Source organism: Symsagittifera roscoffensis, chromosome 5 (assembly GCF_963678635.1).
Source record: "Symsagittifera roscoffensis chromosome 5, txSymRosc1.1, whole genome shotgun sequence".
In the NCBI taxonomy this organism is placed as follows: Eukaryota; Metazoa; Xenacoelomorpha; order Acoela; family Convolutidae; genus Symsagittifera; species Symsagittifera roscoffensis.
Window position 1 is genome coordinate 64,037,252 of NC_087066.1, and position 18,678 is coordinate 64,055,929.

Sequence of the window (18,678 nt, forward strand, 5' to 3'; positions counted from 1 at the left end):
ACACTTTGGCAGTTTTCCGGATCTTCGCGACTTCAACTCCAGACTTTGCCGGTTTTTTGGACTGTCGCGACTTCGTATCCAGACTTTGACTACTCTTCAGATCTTCGCGACTTTATGTCCACTTTTTGGTAACTTTTTGGACCTTCGTGACTTCATTTCTAAACTTTGGCAACTTTCCGGATCTTTGCGACTTTATGTTCAGACTTCCGCGACCACGCTTACGATTTTCGTGTCTTAAAACCCGGTTACGACTATGCAATCTTTCAGTCGCGGACTTCAGCTCTGGGAAGTTGCACTACAAACAAAAAAATTCCAGCTGTTTTTTCTAAAATTAACTAGGGAAATATGATATTTTTCATGAAAAAACTCAATGTAAAACTGTTAACAGGACTCCAAGAGTTATTACGTCACAATTCACAACCTACAAATCAGATGCGACTTACAAGACTACTTCCGAGTTTACAGCCAATCACAACCAAAAAACGATTTCCGACTATGTGGCAACTATGAGAACATGCCATCGCCTACCATCTCATTCTGTGTGAAGAACCCCAACTTCGGTGCAGATCAGGACTTTTATCTGAATTTAGAGTTAATAAGTGGACCAGGAGAGAAGGGTGGATACTCTGGTTTGTACACAGAGTTCTTCGCTACTGCCGACGAGGGTCAGTATGACAAGTTTTAAACAGGTGTATCAGGCGGATTTTAATTCACATTGAGGAGTACTCTCGAGAGGGAAGTTATCAAAAACAAAACGACAAAAAACGATATTTTAGGCATTTTTGGAAAGGTTTGGCCAAAAAAAAACAAAAATATATATTTAAAATTGACGAGCACTTCCTACTGAAAATTACTATATATTCGCGCCGTCAATCAAAAAAATTGAATTTCTTAAATCAGCAGCAAAGAGAGTCCCTTTGGGTGGCCATGGAGCGAATTACTGAGGGACTTCTTCGAGTGGCTGCAACATTCCTTATATTGGAACCAGTTCTAAACTAGTATTTATAAACCAATTATATTATTGATAAAGCTATCTCTATAAAAAATACTAACTAATCAATCATTTTCCATCACTAACATTGACACTTATTTGTAAGTGCTAAAACTACTTGTAGCTTCAGCACCAGAACAATTTTGATAAACCTTAGACTACAGTTGTTCTCCTTTGGATAAACTCCAAGAACTAACTCGCAAAAACCAGTATACATTAGATCTACTGAGACTATGAGATATAAGAGTAAGATTAAGATCGGTATTAGACTAAGAAGTTGCACGAATCTATCCGACCGAAAATCAATTAGTGTGACGAACAGACGGTGTACCTTATCTGAAATTACTCTATGAGTTAGGACCCAAGGTCATAACTCATCTGGTGCGACCATAAGTCTCGAACAAGACCTTAACTAACTTAGAAATAGACAACTAAACTTAGAATTAGACAAATGCAAAATTTGTTCGATGAAAAAGACAATTTAAAAGAAATGTCTCAAGGTCTCAATAAATCTACGCCAATTTTCCAAACAAAACGAGAAATAACAGGTATTGCAAGAAGCACAAGATCAAGGCGTGAGCAACGATCAGGAAACGGACCATTCTACTACCTGATAGTACGATGAAAACTGGAACAAGTTTTTGTATTTAGAATTTTTTATGCAGCAAATTTAGATTTTCATTTTTTAACATGAAAATTATTCGAAGAATAATTCTTATACAACTCATTTGGTGATAAACCTATTATTTAAACAATAATGACTGATAAAAAGAACACAATTCATTTCCCCAAAAACCTGCAGTAAATCAAAACTTTTGGATAAATTATTTATTGAATAAAAAATACAAAAATTAGTTACTACTAAAATTTATTGTTTGGATCCCCACCATATAATTTTCAAAGTGTCTAACGACCTCAAACGTCGATTCACTCTCCAACACTTATAAACGACCCAGGATAAAAAGAAGTTTTTGAAAAACTAACCATTTTAATTAAAATAGACAGTGAAGAACTTCGGTTACTCATCCTTCACTTGAGCCTCTCCTCTTAGATGACCCCGTCTACAACCCTTAAAAATAAGTAAGTCATAAAATAGTATCTAACGATCTACCTCTGTTCTAACTATACCTGAACCTTGTAGATTGATTTACTATTCTCCAACCCTTGATCAACTTAGAATTACCCTTGATCAACTTAAATTCGATTCTCCTAAAAGAACTAACTGTTTAGCAGAATAGAATTTCTAACTCCTAAGTATTGCACCCGTCATCTTAAACCTTATGTTAAGAGATAATCTAGGCAATAAGCAAACAATCATTTCACATAAGTTTTTATTTAAAAACGAAAGAAAATCACACCGCACAGACAAACGATAGGATATATTACATCAGAAAGACCAACACGGAAAAAGACTATTATAACAACACAAAAGCAAATTCGCAAAAGGAGATTTTCAAAAAGACGAAAAGCAGTCGCACAATCAGAAACAAACACAATACAGGAGCTTCAAGATTTGAAAGATTCAAAAAATAAGAATAATAAGATAGAAAATCATAACTCTTTTTCTGACTCAGAAGCAACAACACCATCATCAATTAAAGGAAAACGCAGATTAAAGAAATCATACATTAACAAATCATACACATTAACAGTTCTGCAATACAAAAAATGATAGAATACAACATAAATTTCGACAATACCTCGATACGTTCTTTTTCCATACAACCACAAAGTGATCCCGCCCGAGGTCAACTACAATTTTGTCACAACTTAATTGTAAAGATATTCAAAAAAAGATATAGCCCATATAAACAAGAATTTCCTTAAATAACTATAAAACGACAAATCCATGATCACTATCTCAATAGTAGATGTCATATTTCATATTACATCATATTACGGTTTTTTCACAATTGAAATTTTTTCACCACAATCCAACCACCCTACACATCAAATACAAACAGATAATTTAGACTTATATTTCTCAAAAGTTTTCAGAGAGTATATAAAAAATATACAACGCAAAAATTCCCAAAGAGTAAATTCAATATTAAAAATTGATGTTTTTCAATTTTTTATAGCTGTATATCTATATTAGAATTGAAAGAAACACAAAATGAGTCACCGCCTCAAACATCCCGGCACTCAATTGTAAGACAAGAAATCTAATTTTTCTCAAAATTGTTAGATACAATCCGTGAAAACTTTATTACTAACGAAATTTCTTAAAATGTCAAACATGATTTACAAAGAATACTGGCTTGATTTTTAATTGATTATTTTGTCCATAACATCGATCTCATAGCACAATCAAGAAAAAATGTTTCGACAGCAAAGCTCAGACAATGAAAATGTTTTAGTATATGAAACAGATTATGTTTAGGACCCTGATTGGTCTCATCCATCATTTATTAATATAACCACTGATATATCAAGTGCAGCAATCACTACTATATCTGTTGATAAAGACTTGTTAGAAACATTCCACTTACTAATTGTGCAACCCCTTTAAAGTGTAATGCAATGTTCACTGACAGAACAATAGATAATAGTTTAAACTCCACATTCATTAGTACACTTGAAGTTTTAAATGGAACAAGAAATCTCACAACACAAGATATTCAAACTCCATCACATCTCGGTAATGAAAAAACAGTCAAAACAATGCTAACAATAACGCAACAAAGCATTTCCGCAAATAGTTTTACAATCCACAGTAAAACTTTCTGTTACTCCAAAATACTCACAAATGGATTATCAAACAATTAAACCAAGAATGACATCACGACAACCAAACAAACAAAAAACGTCTAATAAAATCAATTTTTCAGATCACAATTACAACTTCTTTTGCAGAAAAAAAAAGAACAAAACCCCCCTATATAAACAGTCAAAATCAACCACAAGCACAAAACTACAATCAACAAATACCACAACAAGCCTCGCACTCATTTTTTCAACGATCAACCACGAGCTTCAGTGGATCATAGCGAAAACTTCCCGTTCTTTCAACAAAACAAAAATGTAATTAAAAAACATCTTACAAAAAATAAATCACATTATTCAGAAGATGAAGACTATTTTAGACAAAACCAACAACATTTTAACACAAATCAACAAATCAATAACTGGAATTTTGATCAACCAGATCCTATTTATCAACCAGAACTTTTCGAACCATTTACACGAGTTGAACAAACACGACAAACAAGACAATTTTTCCCCCAAAACAAAACTCGACATCATATAATAAAAATTTTCAGTCACAAAATCTTATAAATAAACAAAGTTATCAACAAACGCAAATTCAACACGAAATCCTATTACAATATTAATTACAACAGCATGAAATTACAAAAACACAACTTACAAGTTTTTCTCAAATACCAAATGCCGAAGAATCACTCCAAATGACTATGAACCCATACCTCATGGGTGGATCTTCTATATCATGGGTGGATCTTCAATTACCATTCCCCGAAATTGTTACCTCAAGAGACTCAGGAGCAGAACCAAATATAATAAATATTCACACATGGGATGAAATAGAAACTCTACATCCGAAAATGTTACCTTCAAAGATTTTAAGCAAATTAGCTACAGCACAAGGATCAAATCTAACAAACTATGAAAAAATTCAATTAGTCCTCGTTCCCACTCAAAAAATGGTACCAAATAAACTTTTAAATAAACTTTCCACACAAATATTTCATATCACAGATCTCAACACAATATCGTTGGAATACCATTTTTTACTAAGTATATTCCCACTTTTATTGTCCTAAATAATAAATTACATATAACGGATAAAAACACAAGAGTGAATAACAACTTCATTTTTTTTCCAAATTTTACCCTTCATACAATCAAGAGCGAAAACATCTAAAACCTTTATCAGGATATGTATACAACTTCTCAATAAGTCAAGTCCATCAATACAACATAGATCAAATTAAACAATGACTACATATGTCCGACCTTGAATTCAAATCCATCCATAAGTTTTTTCGAGTAACAATCTCATCAATCAAATACACGAAAAAAACATGTTCAGATATAATTTCTTTCCACATATACAATAAATCCACATATAAAATAACGTTATCCCTAGGACTTCCTGGATATTGTGAAACTAATGCAACAATTTCTCAAACAGTAGAACAGCATATAGAATAAATGACATCTTAAAGTTATTAGATATATGTCAATCAACAATCCTCAATGAAGAATTATCAATTAATAATATAATTAGTTATTCAAAATGAAATACAGACTACTTTACAAAAACTCCTGAGCAAAATATACCACTGAACAACAGAACTTTTGTACAATGTTCAATTTCCAACACTCTCCAGTTACACATCAAGAATTTGAACAACTAGCAGAACTAATACTTAATTATCCAAAGGATTATGCTACATCTAAATTTGATCTTGGAAAAGAAAACTCACCTCTACATCTATCTCTAAAACTTGACGCAGTTTTCAAAAAACAGCGTGCAAGTAAAGTTCCAATTCACTTTTAAGATAAAGTCAATAGGTTACTAGATATCTTAGAACAATACGAAATCATTTCTCCTCTTAATAAAGAAAAACTACCAAAAGCAAACACATTCATAGATCCTGTTTTTATCCTTGCTAAAGGAAAATTTTTAAAAGTTGTTCTAGATGCCAGATACCTCAAATCACTTATTGATCAATCTAAACGTAATTGGCCTATAGAACCAATGAATTCTCACTAAATGAATGGGCAATACTTTATAGCAGCTGAGATGAACAGCGCGTATAACAAAATGCCACTAGACAATCAATCGCAACGCTTTTCACAATTCATTATTGCAAGTCAACAATACGAATTCAATAGGTTTTCCATGGAATTTTCATAGGACCAGCAGCTTTTTCAGCTATTATGAGTAAAATTTTTCGACCACTCATTTTCAGCAAAACTGTTATAACCTATTTAACGATGTTTTAAAGCAATCACAAAAAAACACAAAATTTTTAAAGTATTGGAGAAATATTACCAAATACTACTTGAGAAAAACATGAAAGCAGCCCCAGATAAATCTCATTTCTTTCCTACTCGTTTAAAACTCTATGGACAAATTATTGAAGGGAATATAATCACTCCATTAAAATCTCGCATAGACGCAATCATAAAATTTCGACCTTAATTAAATAAAAAGAAAACTCAAGAATTTCCTGAAATGCTATTTTTTTGAGTAGATACGTCTATAAAATGCAATTAAATTTAAGACCATTTGATAATGTTCTCAGACAACAAAATAAGTTTGAATGGACGACAAGCACCAAAACGATTTGAAGAAATGAAAACACTTCTCACTGAACAAATAACAAATACGATCCCAGATCCAGATCAACCATTTTATGCTATGTGCGACGCATCCGATTTCGGAATTGGCGAAGCACTTTTACGATCACATAAAGGTACAAAAAAATGAACGTTTTATCGGAAAATTCTAGACTTTTTACAGAAGCAGAACTTCACCCCTCTACTCCTATGAGAGAATGTACAGCCATAATACATAACTTAACAGAAAAATTAACTCCAAACCCTAGAGTTTATAGATTTCAACTAATTCTAATGAAACTCCCAAACTTACATAAAGTCTGGACTGCGGGAAAAAGCCCTGCATTACCAAATACACTCAGTCGAAATACACAACCTGAACTGATAACAAGAAAAACTACGTCAAAAGTACCGCAAAATATCAAGTTTTTCCCTTGCAAAAGACGAAACATCACCACGATTAGAATGTAAATATGCAGTAAAAGCCGGCCTTGATAATGCACAAATAAACAATTTACGACATTTTCTATTAATCATTACGAAAAAGAATTGTTACGAAATTCAACATTTAAACATATACCATATTCATCATGTATCATAAACAGTACATAACAAAAACCACTGAAACAAAAAAATGTAAAGTCAGACCTATTGACCTTTGTAGAAAAAGAAAATTTAACTGATAAATTAAATTTATCAGGACCCCAGATTTAGACTCCAAATACACAATATATCAAGTTTTTAGTCTACTTGACCCTCTAGGAAATATACCTCTCTTAAAAACAGAAATTGAAAATATTTTTCTACCAGCCACAGAAAACATGACACTGGAACTACTCCAGAAATATCAAAACCTTGACTCTGTCATTAAACAACTTAAATCTTGGCACCACTATAAAACAAAACTCGTAAAGGCAGATATTACAGTTCTAGTGAACAAAACACTTCTTAGATACTTCAGAAAGTTTAATAACACATTCATAAACGAGAACACCGATTTTTTGGAATAACAAACATCTGAAATAAAAGTACCCTGTCTACTATTAAGTATGATACTCCTATCATTTCGCATTTCCCAATCCTCAACCCTTAATACACAAGGACATGCAGGATCAGAAAAAAAACATACTCAAATATTATTCAAAATTTTCACTTTCCAAATGAACCAATTTGGATTAAAGTAATATGAAACGATTGCATAACATGCCAGTTAAATAAAACATACCAATATCAGAAACAAAAAGCAGAAAAACAAGACTTTAAAGGACAAAGTTTATATTTCAACCACAGAATCTCATTTGATACAAAAGGACCGATATCACCCTCCTCAGAAGGAAATTCATATATAATGGTTATAGTTGATGCATTGACACACTATGTAGCATTCAACCCTTTACCTTCATTGTAAGGCTTATTACGCATATACAAACCTCTACGAACATTGTATAGCCAAATTTGGATTACCAGAAATCCTTGTCTTAGATAATGTCACTGAATTCTTAAATGATGAAATCATCACATAATGCAATCTTTATAACACTAAACATAAAAACCCGAACTTCTCACGCCCCATGGTCTAATGGTTTACTCGAAGGTATGAACCGTTCACTAAATTGCTAATCAACAACCAATACAATAATTCCCACCGTTTACGACATCCCAGAAACTTCAAACAACCCCAACGTCTAGTCAAACAGAGCACCCCCAATCATCAACACGCATTTCATTTTAGGAAAAACCCTATACAGTTGAAGAAAGGCACGCGTTACTATCAGAACCTTTAATACCCGTAGCTCGCCATGCACCTCTAAGTGAACCGCAACACGAACCAACATACAACATCTATTCTTCTCTCCAACGAGACCTTAAAAGAACAAGACACGCTAGTCAAAACAAAAATCAAATATCTACAATAAATAAATAATCCATCCAAGAAGAAATAAAAATCTTACAACAACCAGAGTTCATTTAAATATACACTCATCACCATCCCCAAATCCTCTGGACCTTTCCATTAATATAAGTCGAAGTACCTTCCCACCATTACAAACCATTTCACAACAAAACACTCCAAACATACCATAGGATTACTTAGGATCAGTCACACATCTGAACAAGTTCGTGAAAATCCCTTTAAGACCCCAACATCAACACAACGTCTCCAACATTGGATGACACAAGCTTTCACTCAGGGTGAGCCAAACTTAGTAAATGACCCTATAGATATCTCATCCAATACATCTTTGTCTCTACCAGATTTTTTATCACTACCTTTAACCCCTTCAACAATTAGATTGGAATACATTCGTAGCGCCCCATCCCTTATTTGGTCACTTTCTTGATAGCAACAGTTTACATAATTAGGCACTCAACAGGTTACAATACACACACGATATCCACAAAAACATACAAGAACGAAATATACAGGCCCTTACACAAGACAATTTAACACTTAAATTTAATATAAGAGTAAAATTAAATAATTTGGTACATCACCCTTTACCCCTAGCTCCACTAAATATAACAGCTCAGGCTTTAACTCCCCCAATTATCACAACAAAACTTATCTATAAACACGATAGATTTACAAAAAAGATACTTGGATACATAACACTCTCTAACCCATATTCGGAACTATTGTACACATGTATCTTTTAATATTGTTTCCTACAAACCCTCTCTCCACTAGCTCTTTTAGAACCAACATCCCATCAAAATCCCTCCACTCGAACAGAACCACAAGATTTATTATTTACACCTTATCAATGAGAAGAAAATGAACAAAAAACACCAAATAAATACGCCATAAACCAAGTAACTCAATTCGAATCAGAACCACCAGAAAAAGAAACAACAAATATAGTAGCGACACTTTATTCCAAAGCCCTATGTAAACTTCCAACAGGACATAACTTCACAGCAACATTTTCAGAGAAAAAGTGCATTGTTCCCAAGTCTCAAATGGAAACAAAAGTAGACTCGATCGCGAATCGTTCTATGAAAACAACATAGAAAGAATTTTAAATCTTAACCCCGACGACTGTTAAACGAAACCAAACAATTAAAATTAACCACAAACAAAGGGACAAATGGCAAATTGGTAAATTTTCAAGTTTTTCCAGATTCTGCACATCAAGCGGAACTTGAAACATACCAAGGTCATATAAAATTAGACGATAATTATCCGTTCCACAGCGCACACGGACGATTAACGTATGACCTATACGATACGAATTGGATAACATACATCGGAATAAATAACCCTTCTAATTGAAAAGCAGACAGAAAAATTAAAATATATAAAGAAATAATGATTTTTGACTGGAAAATTCAATTAGAAAAAATACAATTAACACGAGATTTAAAAGACGACAAAATAATTTGTCAAGAAATACGCTTACCTTGCAAACATGACCAAGGTTATTACGATTTTACCACAAGAACACAAGCAACCCTCGTTTATTTCCCTGAAGATACCTGTACCACATTTCAAGTTGCAAGAATTCACGCAAAAATGATTAAGTTTCATCAAAATTAATCCACTTAATCAATTTCTTTTAAAAAAGTAAACCCTGATAAAATAAGATATAACATGAATCGTTGGAAAAATAACAATAGAATGAAAAATAAATTAACGTGTTTTCAAATCTATCCCAAAACTGAATTCGCTTGCAAATATAATACTCCACTTTACAGAAAACAATATTCAGAACTTCTTGTCGAATTTGAAAAAGGTTTTGACATGAAAACACAAAAATTAATATTTATCCCAACTCAAAGGTATCACAGTTCTAGTGACGAAAACTCATACATGAGACGAAAAATACAGGAAATACTGGTGGAAAATTTCGCTCACAAGATAAAGGCAGCACATGTTTACAAGAACTATCACTCATAAATAATACTTATTTTGGCGCAATCTTTATGACATCCACTTAGATATGAAGTTGCAATAATTGAATTTTTCAAGAAATGCCATAATCAGAATTAGAAACACTCCATCACTTATCTTAACTAGAACGAACACAAATAATCACTTGCACTAAAAGTATTAAAAAATCCTTACGCAGGATATTTTTTATCAGGCAATAGATCATATTTCAACGATTACGAAGGATATATACTATGGTACTACACATGTACTAAAAAATTATCACCATGATGTTTTTGAAGATAAAAGATGTTATGAAAGAATCCCAATAATCTACAGAAACAAAGTGCTTTTTGTCGATAAACTTTCTAGACGAACATGTTTTTGGGATACAGCAGTTCCGTGTGGATCTGGAAATAGCCACAATTTTGTACAGCTAAACCCAGATGAAGACAAATACTATCTTCTCATCCCATACCCCACGCTTATGCCACCATTAAAGAAGCTTTCACCAGAAAGTATCAGAGCCCTTGCTCGTAACCCCATTATAGATATACAATCAATAGGTATATATTCCAGATCTGAATAAGAAATCCGATTTACAACATTACATTCGCGCACAAAAATTTCAAGAACTTCTTACAAAAATGGACACAATCCAAAGACAATCAATAGATCAAAATTTAAGAAAACTTACCAAAACCACAGGATTTTCAGATATCTATGCACAAGACTACAGCGGATACTTTAAAGTTATGAAAGATTACATGTCTTTAAACGGTGCAAAATATTTTCCATAAGATATTTCACTTAGTGATTTTTTTAGTTTTGTAAACCTAAAAAACGAACTTCTCGCCGTTCTAGGATGGCTCTATTTTATCTTAAAAAGATTGTAATAGAGCCATCTCATACGCCAGAACAATCTGATACGCCATGCCTATTTTTTTGGATTTCTTTTCTCATTATTAAAAGGAATCAATAAACCATGCGCAATACACAAACAAATCAACAAACAATCAAGTTTAGCACACATATTGCTCGCAGGATTTTTTGTAACATTTCCAAACTCAATTAATAAAAAATTTTTGGACGCTCAAATAAATTTCAACAATGAAAAATTAACAACCGCACCAAATGCATACGATACTTCATAAGAAAACAGAAACACAACATCTACTGCACCACAATTACACAACTTTCATAATAACCATCCATCATTTTTAGTACCATGAAACTATAGAAATACAGCAATAACAGAGCACATCCCTCTAAGTCATAGCTACCCAAAAAGCCAAGTTACTCATATAGAAGCCCATCAACCAAATATAGAAGACTCATTTGAACAAATTGTAGAACAGCCACACATCACTAATTTTCGCTCTCAGAACAACCATCTTTTTAGCTCACGATAAGCCGCAAAATTGGATCCCTTTTTTACCCATCCAATCTCCAATGTCACTCTTCTAGCATATCAATTTTTGACCTCACTTCTTCTCCCTTGCCCTAAATCACTACTAATTAACCGCGCATGGATTCTGATGATTCCACAAACACAATTTTTCACACCATCTCGTAATTTAAAATTTCCGATTTTGAAACCCCAGATTAATTTCAGAATTCCGAGCCCAGCCCGTCCACTTTTTATGCAAATAACCTCCCCCCTCCGTCCACTCCACACCCCAACTCCCGATGAAACTTCCCCAGCTCCTTCTTCCTACACAGACGCTACCCCAATCCTCTCATCAATGACAAGTGATCAACCCGATCCCTTAGCCCCGTCAATGAAGAATCAGAAAACGAACTTGACATTTCATCACTTTATGAAACACTAACACATTAAAAATTCAACACTTATCACAATCAATTTCATCCTCCGAATCCTCCAACCCAGCCTCCACAGTAAAAGAAACCCAAGCCCACCCAGTATTCAAACGTAAGCATCCCAATACCCACTTATTTCACCACCCCGACGACCCCGACTGTTTTCCCCTCACCCGAAGCCCACTAATACTAAGGAATTCCTCAAGTATAATTTACCCTTTTTTACCAAATACACATACTATCACACTAAAGATCACCAACTGAGTTTTGTAGACGAATATAGTCTGCTTCCTACCTTATCATGGACATCTCACTATCACTTCACAAACCCACTATCACTCCCTTTGTACAATAACCAAGCCGACAAGGAAATCTGTCAATCCCGACTACACCACCTAACCACAGCACTGCCTGAAGATTAATTCACAACTATAGGACTGACAAAATTTTAAACGGATTTGTTGCACAAAAAGCAAACAGATTTTCAATTAACTGAAACGATCACGCTATTGCACGATATATGGAAGAATCAGTCATAGAAGAAGATGAAAACACTTAACCCCAACTAAATGAGAATTTTTTTATAAAATCAGAATATGTATTTGTAATTAACAGCATGAATAATAATTATGATAAAATTTATTCTATCGCACTCCGAGACAACAAAGCTTATGACTCTTATTTCAACAAGTTTAATCACTTTTCACTAACTTTAACAATCTCACACCAAAAGAACGTGACTTGCAAGACTCACGCGAGATAATGTTACTCACTAAACTAATCCTTACAAACACCTGTTATAAGTTTATTCAACACCACTACATAACTAACACACCAGCAAAAAACAAAACCCACAACACAGATTCACTTTCATATACCCCAAATACACCTCACATACTTTCTAAACTTCTCTTTTTGTATAAAAAATACTAACATGTAGCTATGACCCCAAAAGACAAATGTATAAATTCTGCCCACTATCAAATCTTTTTATGTTGAAGAATTCCGCCCGCTAATCATCCCCCACAAATATATACAGCCCATCGAAGTCCAAATTTTAGAATACATTCACAATTTTAAACACAATCACAAGCTATATAACCTAATCCAAAGTACATCACATGAACTCTCTTTCAATAGTGAAGAGCACAACATCATCCGAGCGATCGAGCTTCTATGGCCTCTCCTTCAAACTAAATATGTCATCCGCATGCTTGCCAAGCTCCTCACATCTTCCGACACTACTCGCACTAAATTCCCAAATGAACTTTTTTACCGACGACAACCTTGTGTAAATATAAGTAAATAATTAAACTAAAAAACTTAAAATCATACTAACCATTCTTTATACATGTCTCACTTTTCTTTTTTAGATTTCACCATTCCTTCATCTAAAACAAATAAAGACCGATAAAAAATGAAAACTCTTTTCTATAAACTTTTCAAATTTAATTTAACAATCGCACTATGTAATTGAAGTGGTAAACTTTTCTTTCAAAGGCAGTGTATTTGTAAAATTAATTTTCCATAGAAGTAAATTAATAATTCTATGTAGTAATTTCATAAAAATTGCAAATAAATTAAAGAAAAATAACCTTTATACAAGAAGCTTCTTTTAGAAATTTGATTTCTTCAATCGCACAGCTCGCCCACGAAGAATTGTTTATATAATGAAAATCAATTTAACTTTCACTGATAACAACTCTAACTTATTTTCACACGTTTCAAACTTTCCAATAACCCGGTTGGAAGGAATTATTAAAGTAAGCTGAACTAACCAACGCAGCTTACTAACGCCACAAAACCACAAACTAATAGCATGACTAAGAAAGAAAGTCCCACGGTAACCAAACCAAGGTAAAACCAGGTTAAAACTGGATAAATTATTTTTTTGAAAGCCACCTTCAAGTTTTATTAAAATCAAATAAAACACAAAAAATTCGAAAGACAAACCCAAAAGAACTGATTCTACTTTTCAAAAAAAGGACACAACCAAAACAAAAAAGAGAGAAACACGTACTGAATGTTTAACAAAAGGTTGAACATATTAAGAGTTACTGCTCAAAGAGACCATAAAATATAGCCCACTCCTGGCCTCACCTACCAGAGGGACGTCCTGAGCATGCTCTATAGCCGGCCTAACCCACCGCGCTACAACCACGCTTTGTGACCCACACTCTAATTTTGACGAGAGATGTTCTAGGGTGAGCGACTCTTTAAAATAACCAGACTAAAATAAACACGCTTTTGCGACAATAATTAACAATAAATCATAACTAAAAATAAAACTTAAACAACAAGATGTAAGTATATAAATGCAGTATATAAAGATTTCTTAGAGCCCGAGAACGAGCAGCAAAGGAGACAAACAGACGGTGTACCTTACCTCAAATTACTCTATGAGTATAGACACAAGGTCATCGTTCAATATGAAAGGTCGAATAAAAAACAGCATATTTTTTTTATCATGATCACTGCTCCTTTCAACGCAAGTTCTTGAATTATTCAGGTGGTCAATAAATTGAATTGTTCAAATGCTGATTAAATTGAATTGTTCAAGTGGGCAAAAAATTTTTGTTAAAATAAAATATTGAAACAGGTTATGATAAAAAGTGATAATTACTTTTGAACTTCTTGATTTTTTCCGCTGATTACATGCAGTGCCAACGTCTTAGACTTTTTTATGCTGCTCGCGTGAGAACAAATCCCTGAATGCTCTGTCTACTTTCCGTAAGCTTACCAATTCCGTCCCAACTGCCGTTCAGACTACGCTAATTCAGTACACGCAATGTTTAGTTCAAACTTGAGAACTCTATTCAGCTTCATTACACACAGACATTGGATATTCGTTGAATAGTCATGCCGTTAAACTAAAATTTTTTCATTAAATTATGTTTTTGATTAAAAAAATATTGATAACGCCCGGGTTGACAAAAAAGCTTACCATGCAGTTTCATAAAATTTCATGGACTGAAAAAATTGTGCGAAAAGAGCAAATTAAGCATTTTTCTTGTGCTATGAAATTTTATTATAAGTATTTTTTGCCTTATTCTGGAACTAAATAACAGGCTTTTTGCCTCCTTAGTTATCAGAAAAAATCCATGAAAATAACAAACTATAGCATTTTTTCATTGCTATGAAATATTACATAAAAAACACTTTTTCGATAAATTAAAAACAAAAAAAAACTGTATTGAAACTTTCTGTTTCATCCGAAACATACTAACCAAAGATTTTCTATCATAAAAAAATCCAGAGTGAAACTGGCAGTTACCACGCAGAAACTGTGCAGCCATGTATGTTAATGCTAACATTTTCACTCAGAATTATGTGCCGAAAACAAAAGTTTTTGTATACGGCTCGGAATTTTATACTTTGAAAATTTTGGTGGGTGATAAAAGGCAGCTGATTTTTTTTGCATATGATTATCTTAGCACATGAACACAAAAAAATATTTGCTAGTGATTTTTGGATTTTTGGGGTAAGCAACTTTACCTGGACTACGTTATAGACATAAATGTCAGCTTTTGCATGCAACTTACCGATTCGTAAAATGTGTAACTGAGCACCGAAGCAAGTTTGCAATCAAATAAGGAATCAAAAATTTTTTACTTCAAACTTCTTTTTCTTTCTATGAAAAAATGGATATCATTATCCATTGATCCAAACAAAAATGATTAGCATTTTGTTGTTCAAAAATTTTTTTATGAAGATAAAGTTGCTCTAATGTAACTCTCATGCTCGCCAAAAATGCTGATCATGCAATCTTCTTAGAAGAAAAGGGTATGACAAGCATAGAAAAAACTGTATGGACTTCAACCGGGAGTATTTTTTATATGAAACATAGATTCTTGCTAAATTCTGTTTCAAAACACATAATCATTGGATATTCATTGAATATCCATGCTATTAAAGAGGCGGTTTTTTTGTTAAAATAAAGTTTTTTGTTATATTAAATATTGGTTAAGGTTATTTTATATGAAACATTGAGTCATACTAATTTGCGGCACATTACTCACAAACATTGGATCTTCATTGAATCAACGATTGATAAAAGTTATATGTGATAGAAACAGTTTTGAAATTTAGTTCATCAAACTGAATAACCCATGTTGAACCGTAAAACTTAAATCTATAAAAACTGGGACAAACTAAGACAATTTACCTTTAATTTTATTTTTAATCACCGATGACCGACCCCAAAAATGATTTGAAGTCACCTATGGACCCAATATATACTATATTTGAGAGGGGGGTGGAAAAATATGTTTTTTGTTCCAATTAACTAAAATAAGTAAAAAAAAACGTTTTTCAAAAATTGCTTCAAATACGGTCTTTATTGTGATTTAGAGGAGCTTAGAAAAAATGTCGAAAAAAAAGTCGAAGTCGGGGAGGAGGAAGGGGGGTCTTATCTGTCATACATTTTGGTACTTTATAAAAAAATCCGTTTTGTGGCCAACCGACCCAATATATACTAATTTTAAGGATGGAGTGCGCGACAAAAAAACGCGTTTTTCTTGGTCAAAAATTTCCAAAAAATGCCTAAAAACCCATTTTTGGCTTATTTTTCAAACTTTTGCCTGCGGTGCAAAAATTAATTGACCAAAACAGAGCTTTTTTAATTTATTGGGAGAGCGCAGAAATTGACTTTGGTCTATTTAAAAAAAGGTCGTCAAAACTTTCGAAAATTTTTTGAAAATCCGCCTCCTCGAGAAAATCCTAGATCAGCCCCTGCGGCAATATATAAGATTTGTTATTATTTCTTTTGAATTTTTTCAGTCGTTTTTGAGTTCTTCTATGACTTTATGGCAATGTAAGCCTACCGCACTATTCAAGACAAATTTACGTTTTTTAGTCAGACGAAAAGCTTGTCCATGATAATTATACCAAAATTTCTATTCGTGTTATTTTTTTTGTGTTTTAGCTCTGTGTCCTCCGTATGAGAACATAGCTCAAAACAAAGCATGTGATATGACAAATGGAATCGTAAGCTCTAGTTTACTGTTTATTATTAACCATCAAAAGATGATTTTTAGCATTACGAGGCCAAACTGTGCATTTTGTGCATTGTAAGTGGATTCCGCAACTCCCTTTGTTCTTCTTTCGTTCTTTACTTTCCTTTTATCGTTCCGACAAAATTTGAACCATGTTTAAAGACTTGTCTCTGGAATTCAGCATCATGCAGACACAAAACTGTGCGCCTATCCAGTGCACATTTTGGCCTCGTCAAAAAAAAATTCGAAAACGAGTAAATCCGTTCAAAGTTTTGCTTTCTATAAAAATTTAGAGTAAAGAGTTTAAAATCATTCTTCAAATAATATTTTTTTCTAAGATCATGAAGTCAATAGTACTTTGCTTTCAGTTTTTGTTTTGTCCTTGCCTTACTTGGTCGAAACAGCTACCTACCATCGTTTGATAGTCGTCAGAAAGCAAGCAAAAAAGTGATTTTCCTTTTGCCTTATTTTTGCAGTAAGCTGATAATATATTGCAATTTTGTCGTTCTCCCAGTGGAATGACGAGCTTCAAACCAGGCCTTAAAAATTTTTCGTTTCCAAGTGGTATAAAGTCTCATTTTCAGAAGAAAATATTTTAAATTTAGACGAAACAATCTTTCTCTTCTAGACTGTGTCGTCAGCGGGTGACCTTCTGAGCTACAATTTCCCTCACGCCTACCCGACAGGTCTGTCCTGCAGATGGACCATCTCCCCCGATTCCAACAACCCCACCCTGTTCCCCGTTCTGCAGATGGTGCAGATGGATTTGGGCGTGGCCTCTGAAATACAGGGGGAGTTGGAGAATGATAAGATTGTGATTGCCGACGGACAGCAGAATGACGTGGTGAGTTTGGTTGAAAATATGGCCTTTTCCCATGATTGAAACAATTACGTTTCAAGCCAAATTATTCTAAAACATTCATTTAAAAACATTACAATACCGTGAAGTTGCGCTATGACTTAACGGAACTTTATGGTCGGAAAATTTAAGGTTTTGATTTCTTTACAGGGGGATTTTTTGAGGGATGATTATTTCATGGTAGAGGGTGGTTATGGATTTTTGGTCAAAACGTTCCGAAAACGCGCAAAAACTTTTAAAAAATTTTGAACGAATTCCCATGCTGCTCATGTTTAGACAGGAAGTTGTTAATTAACTGATTCGCATCAACGATCTAATATGCTAATCAATGATGAATTTCAGGTGTGGCTTGATCTCTGAAACATTCATTTGTGTTTTGATAGGAGTGGACTATGTTGACCTCTGGTAGTGAGTCATCCGTTCCATTCGTTTTCACAGACAGATCTGGTTTTGTGGAATTTACATCTGGCTACTACTATAACATGCACACCAACTTCAAATTAGCTGTTTCATATCTGGACATCAACGGACACTCGGATTTATTTGGTAGGCAAAAGACGGATTATTATTATGGAAAACTCAAGGATTGTGAACGGCTTTCAATCATTTTTGTAGAAACCGAGATGAATTTTTGAAGTCTTTTTCAAAAATTTGTAAATTGAAATCTGTGCACGTTTTGCCGAGCTTCCGATTAGTTAGTAAAACGCCAGTTGTCAAAAACACAGCATCCATCCTAAGAAACTAATTCATCATCAAAAACTGCGAAGCAGTTAGCTGCTTGTTTGAGTTTTTACTCCACCAAGGATTAGCCCGAGAGTTTTAAAAAGAACGA

At 33.5% G+C, this 18,678-nt stretch overlaps 2 protein-coding genes across 2 annotated transcripts in view; both read left to right on the forward strand.

Moving 5' to 3' along the window:
• LOC134846828 (PAT complex subunit CCDC47-like) overlaps positions 1 to 18,678 on the forward strand; it is a 495,511-nt gene that overhangs the window by 134,649 nt on the left and 342,184 nt on the right. The window lies entirely within an intron of this gene.
• Positions 515 to 18,678, forward strand: part of LOC134846826 (receptor-type tyrosine-protein phosphatase eta-like) — a 114,878-nt gene continuing 96,714 nt past the window's right edge. The window contains exons 1-4 of the mRNA XM_063864221.1: positions 515 to 665; positions 16,918 to 16,979; positions 17,616 to 17,831; positions 18,230 to 18,392. Of these exons, the coding sequence (XP_063720291.1) occupies positions 515 to 665; positions 16,918 to 16,979; positions 17,616 to 17,831; positions 18,230 to 18,392 (592 nt within the window). The remainder of the gene's footprint in view (positions 666 to 16,917; positions 16,980 to 17,615; positions 17,832 to 18,229; positions 18,393 to 18,678) is intronic.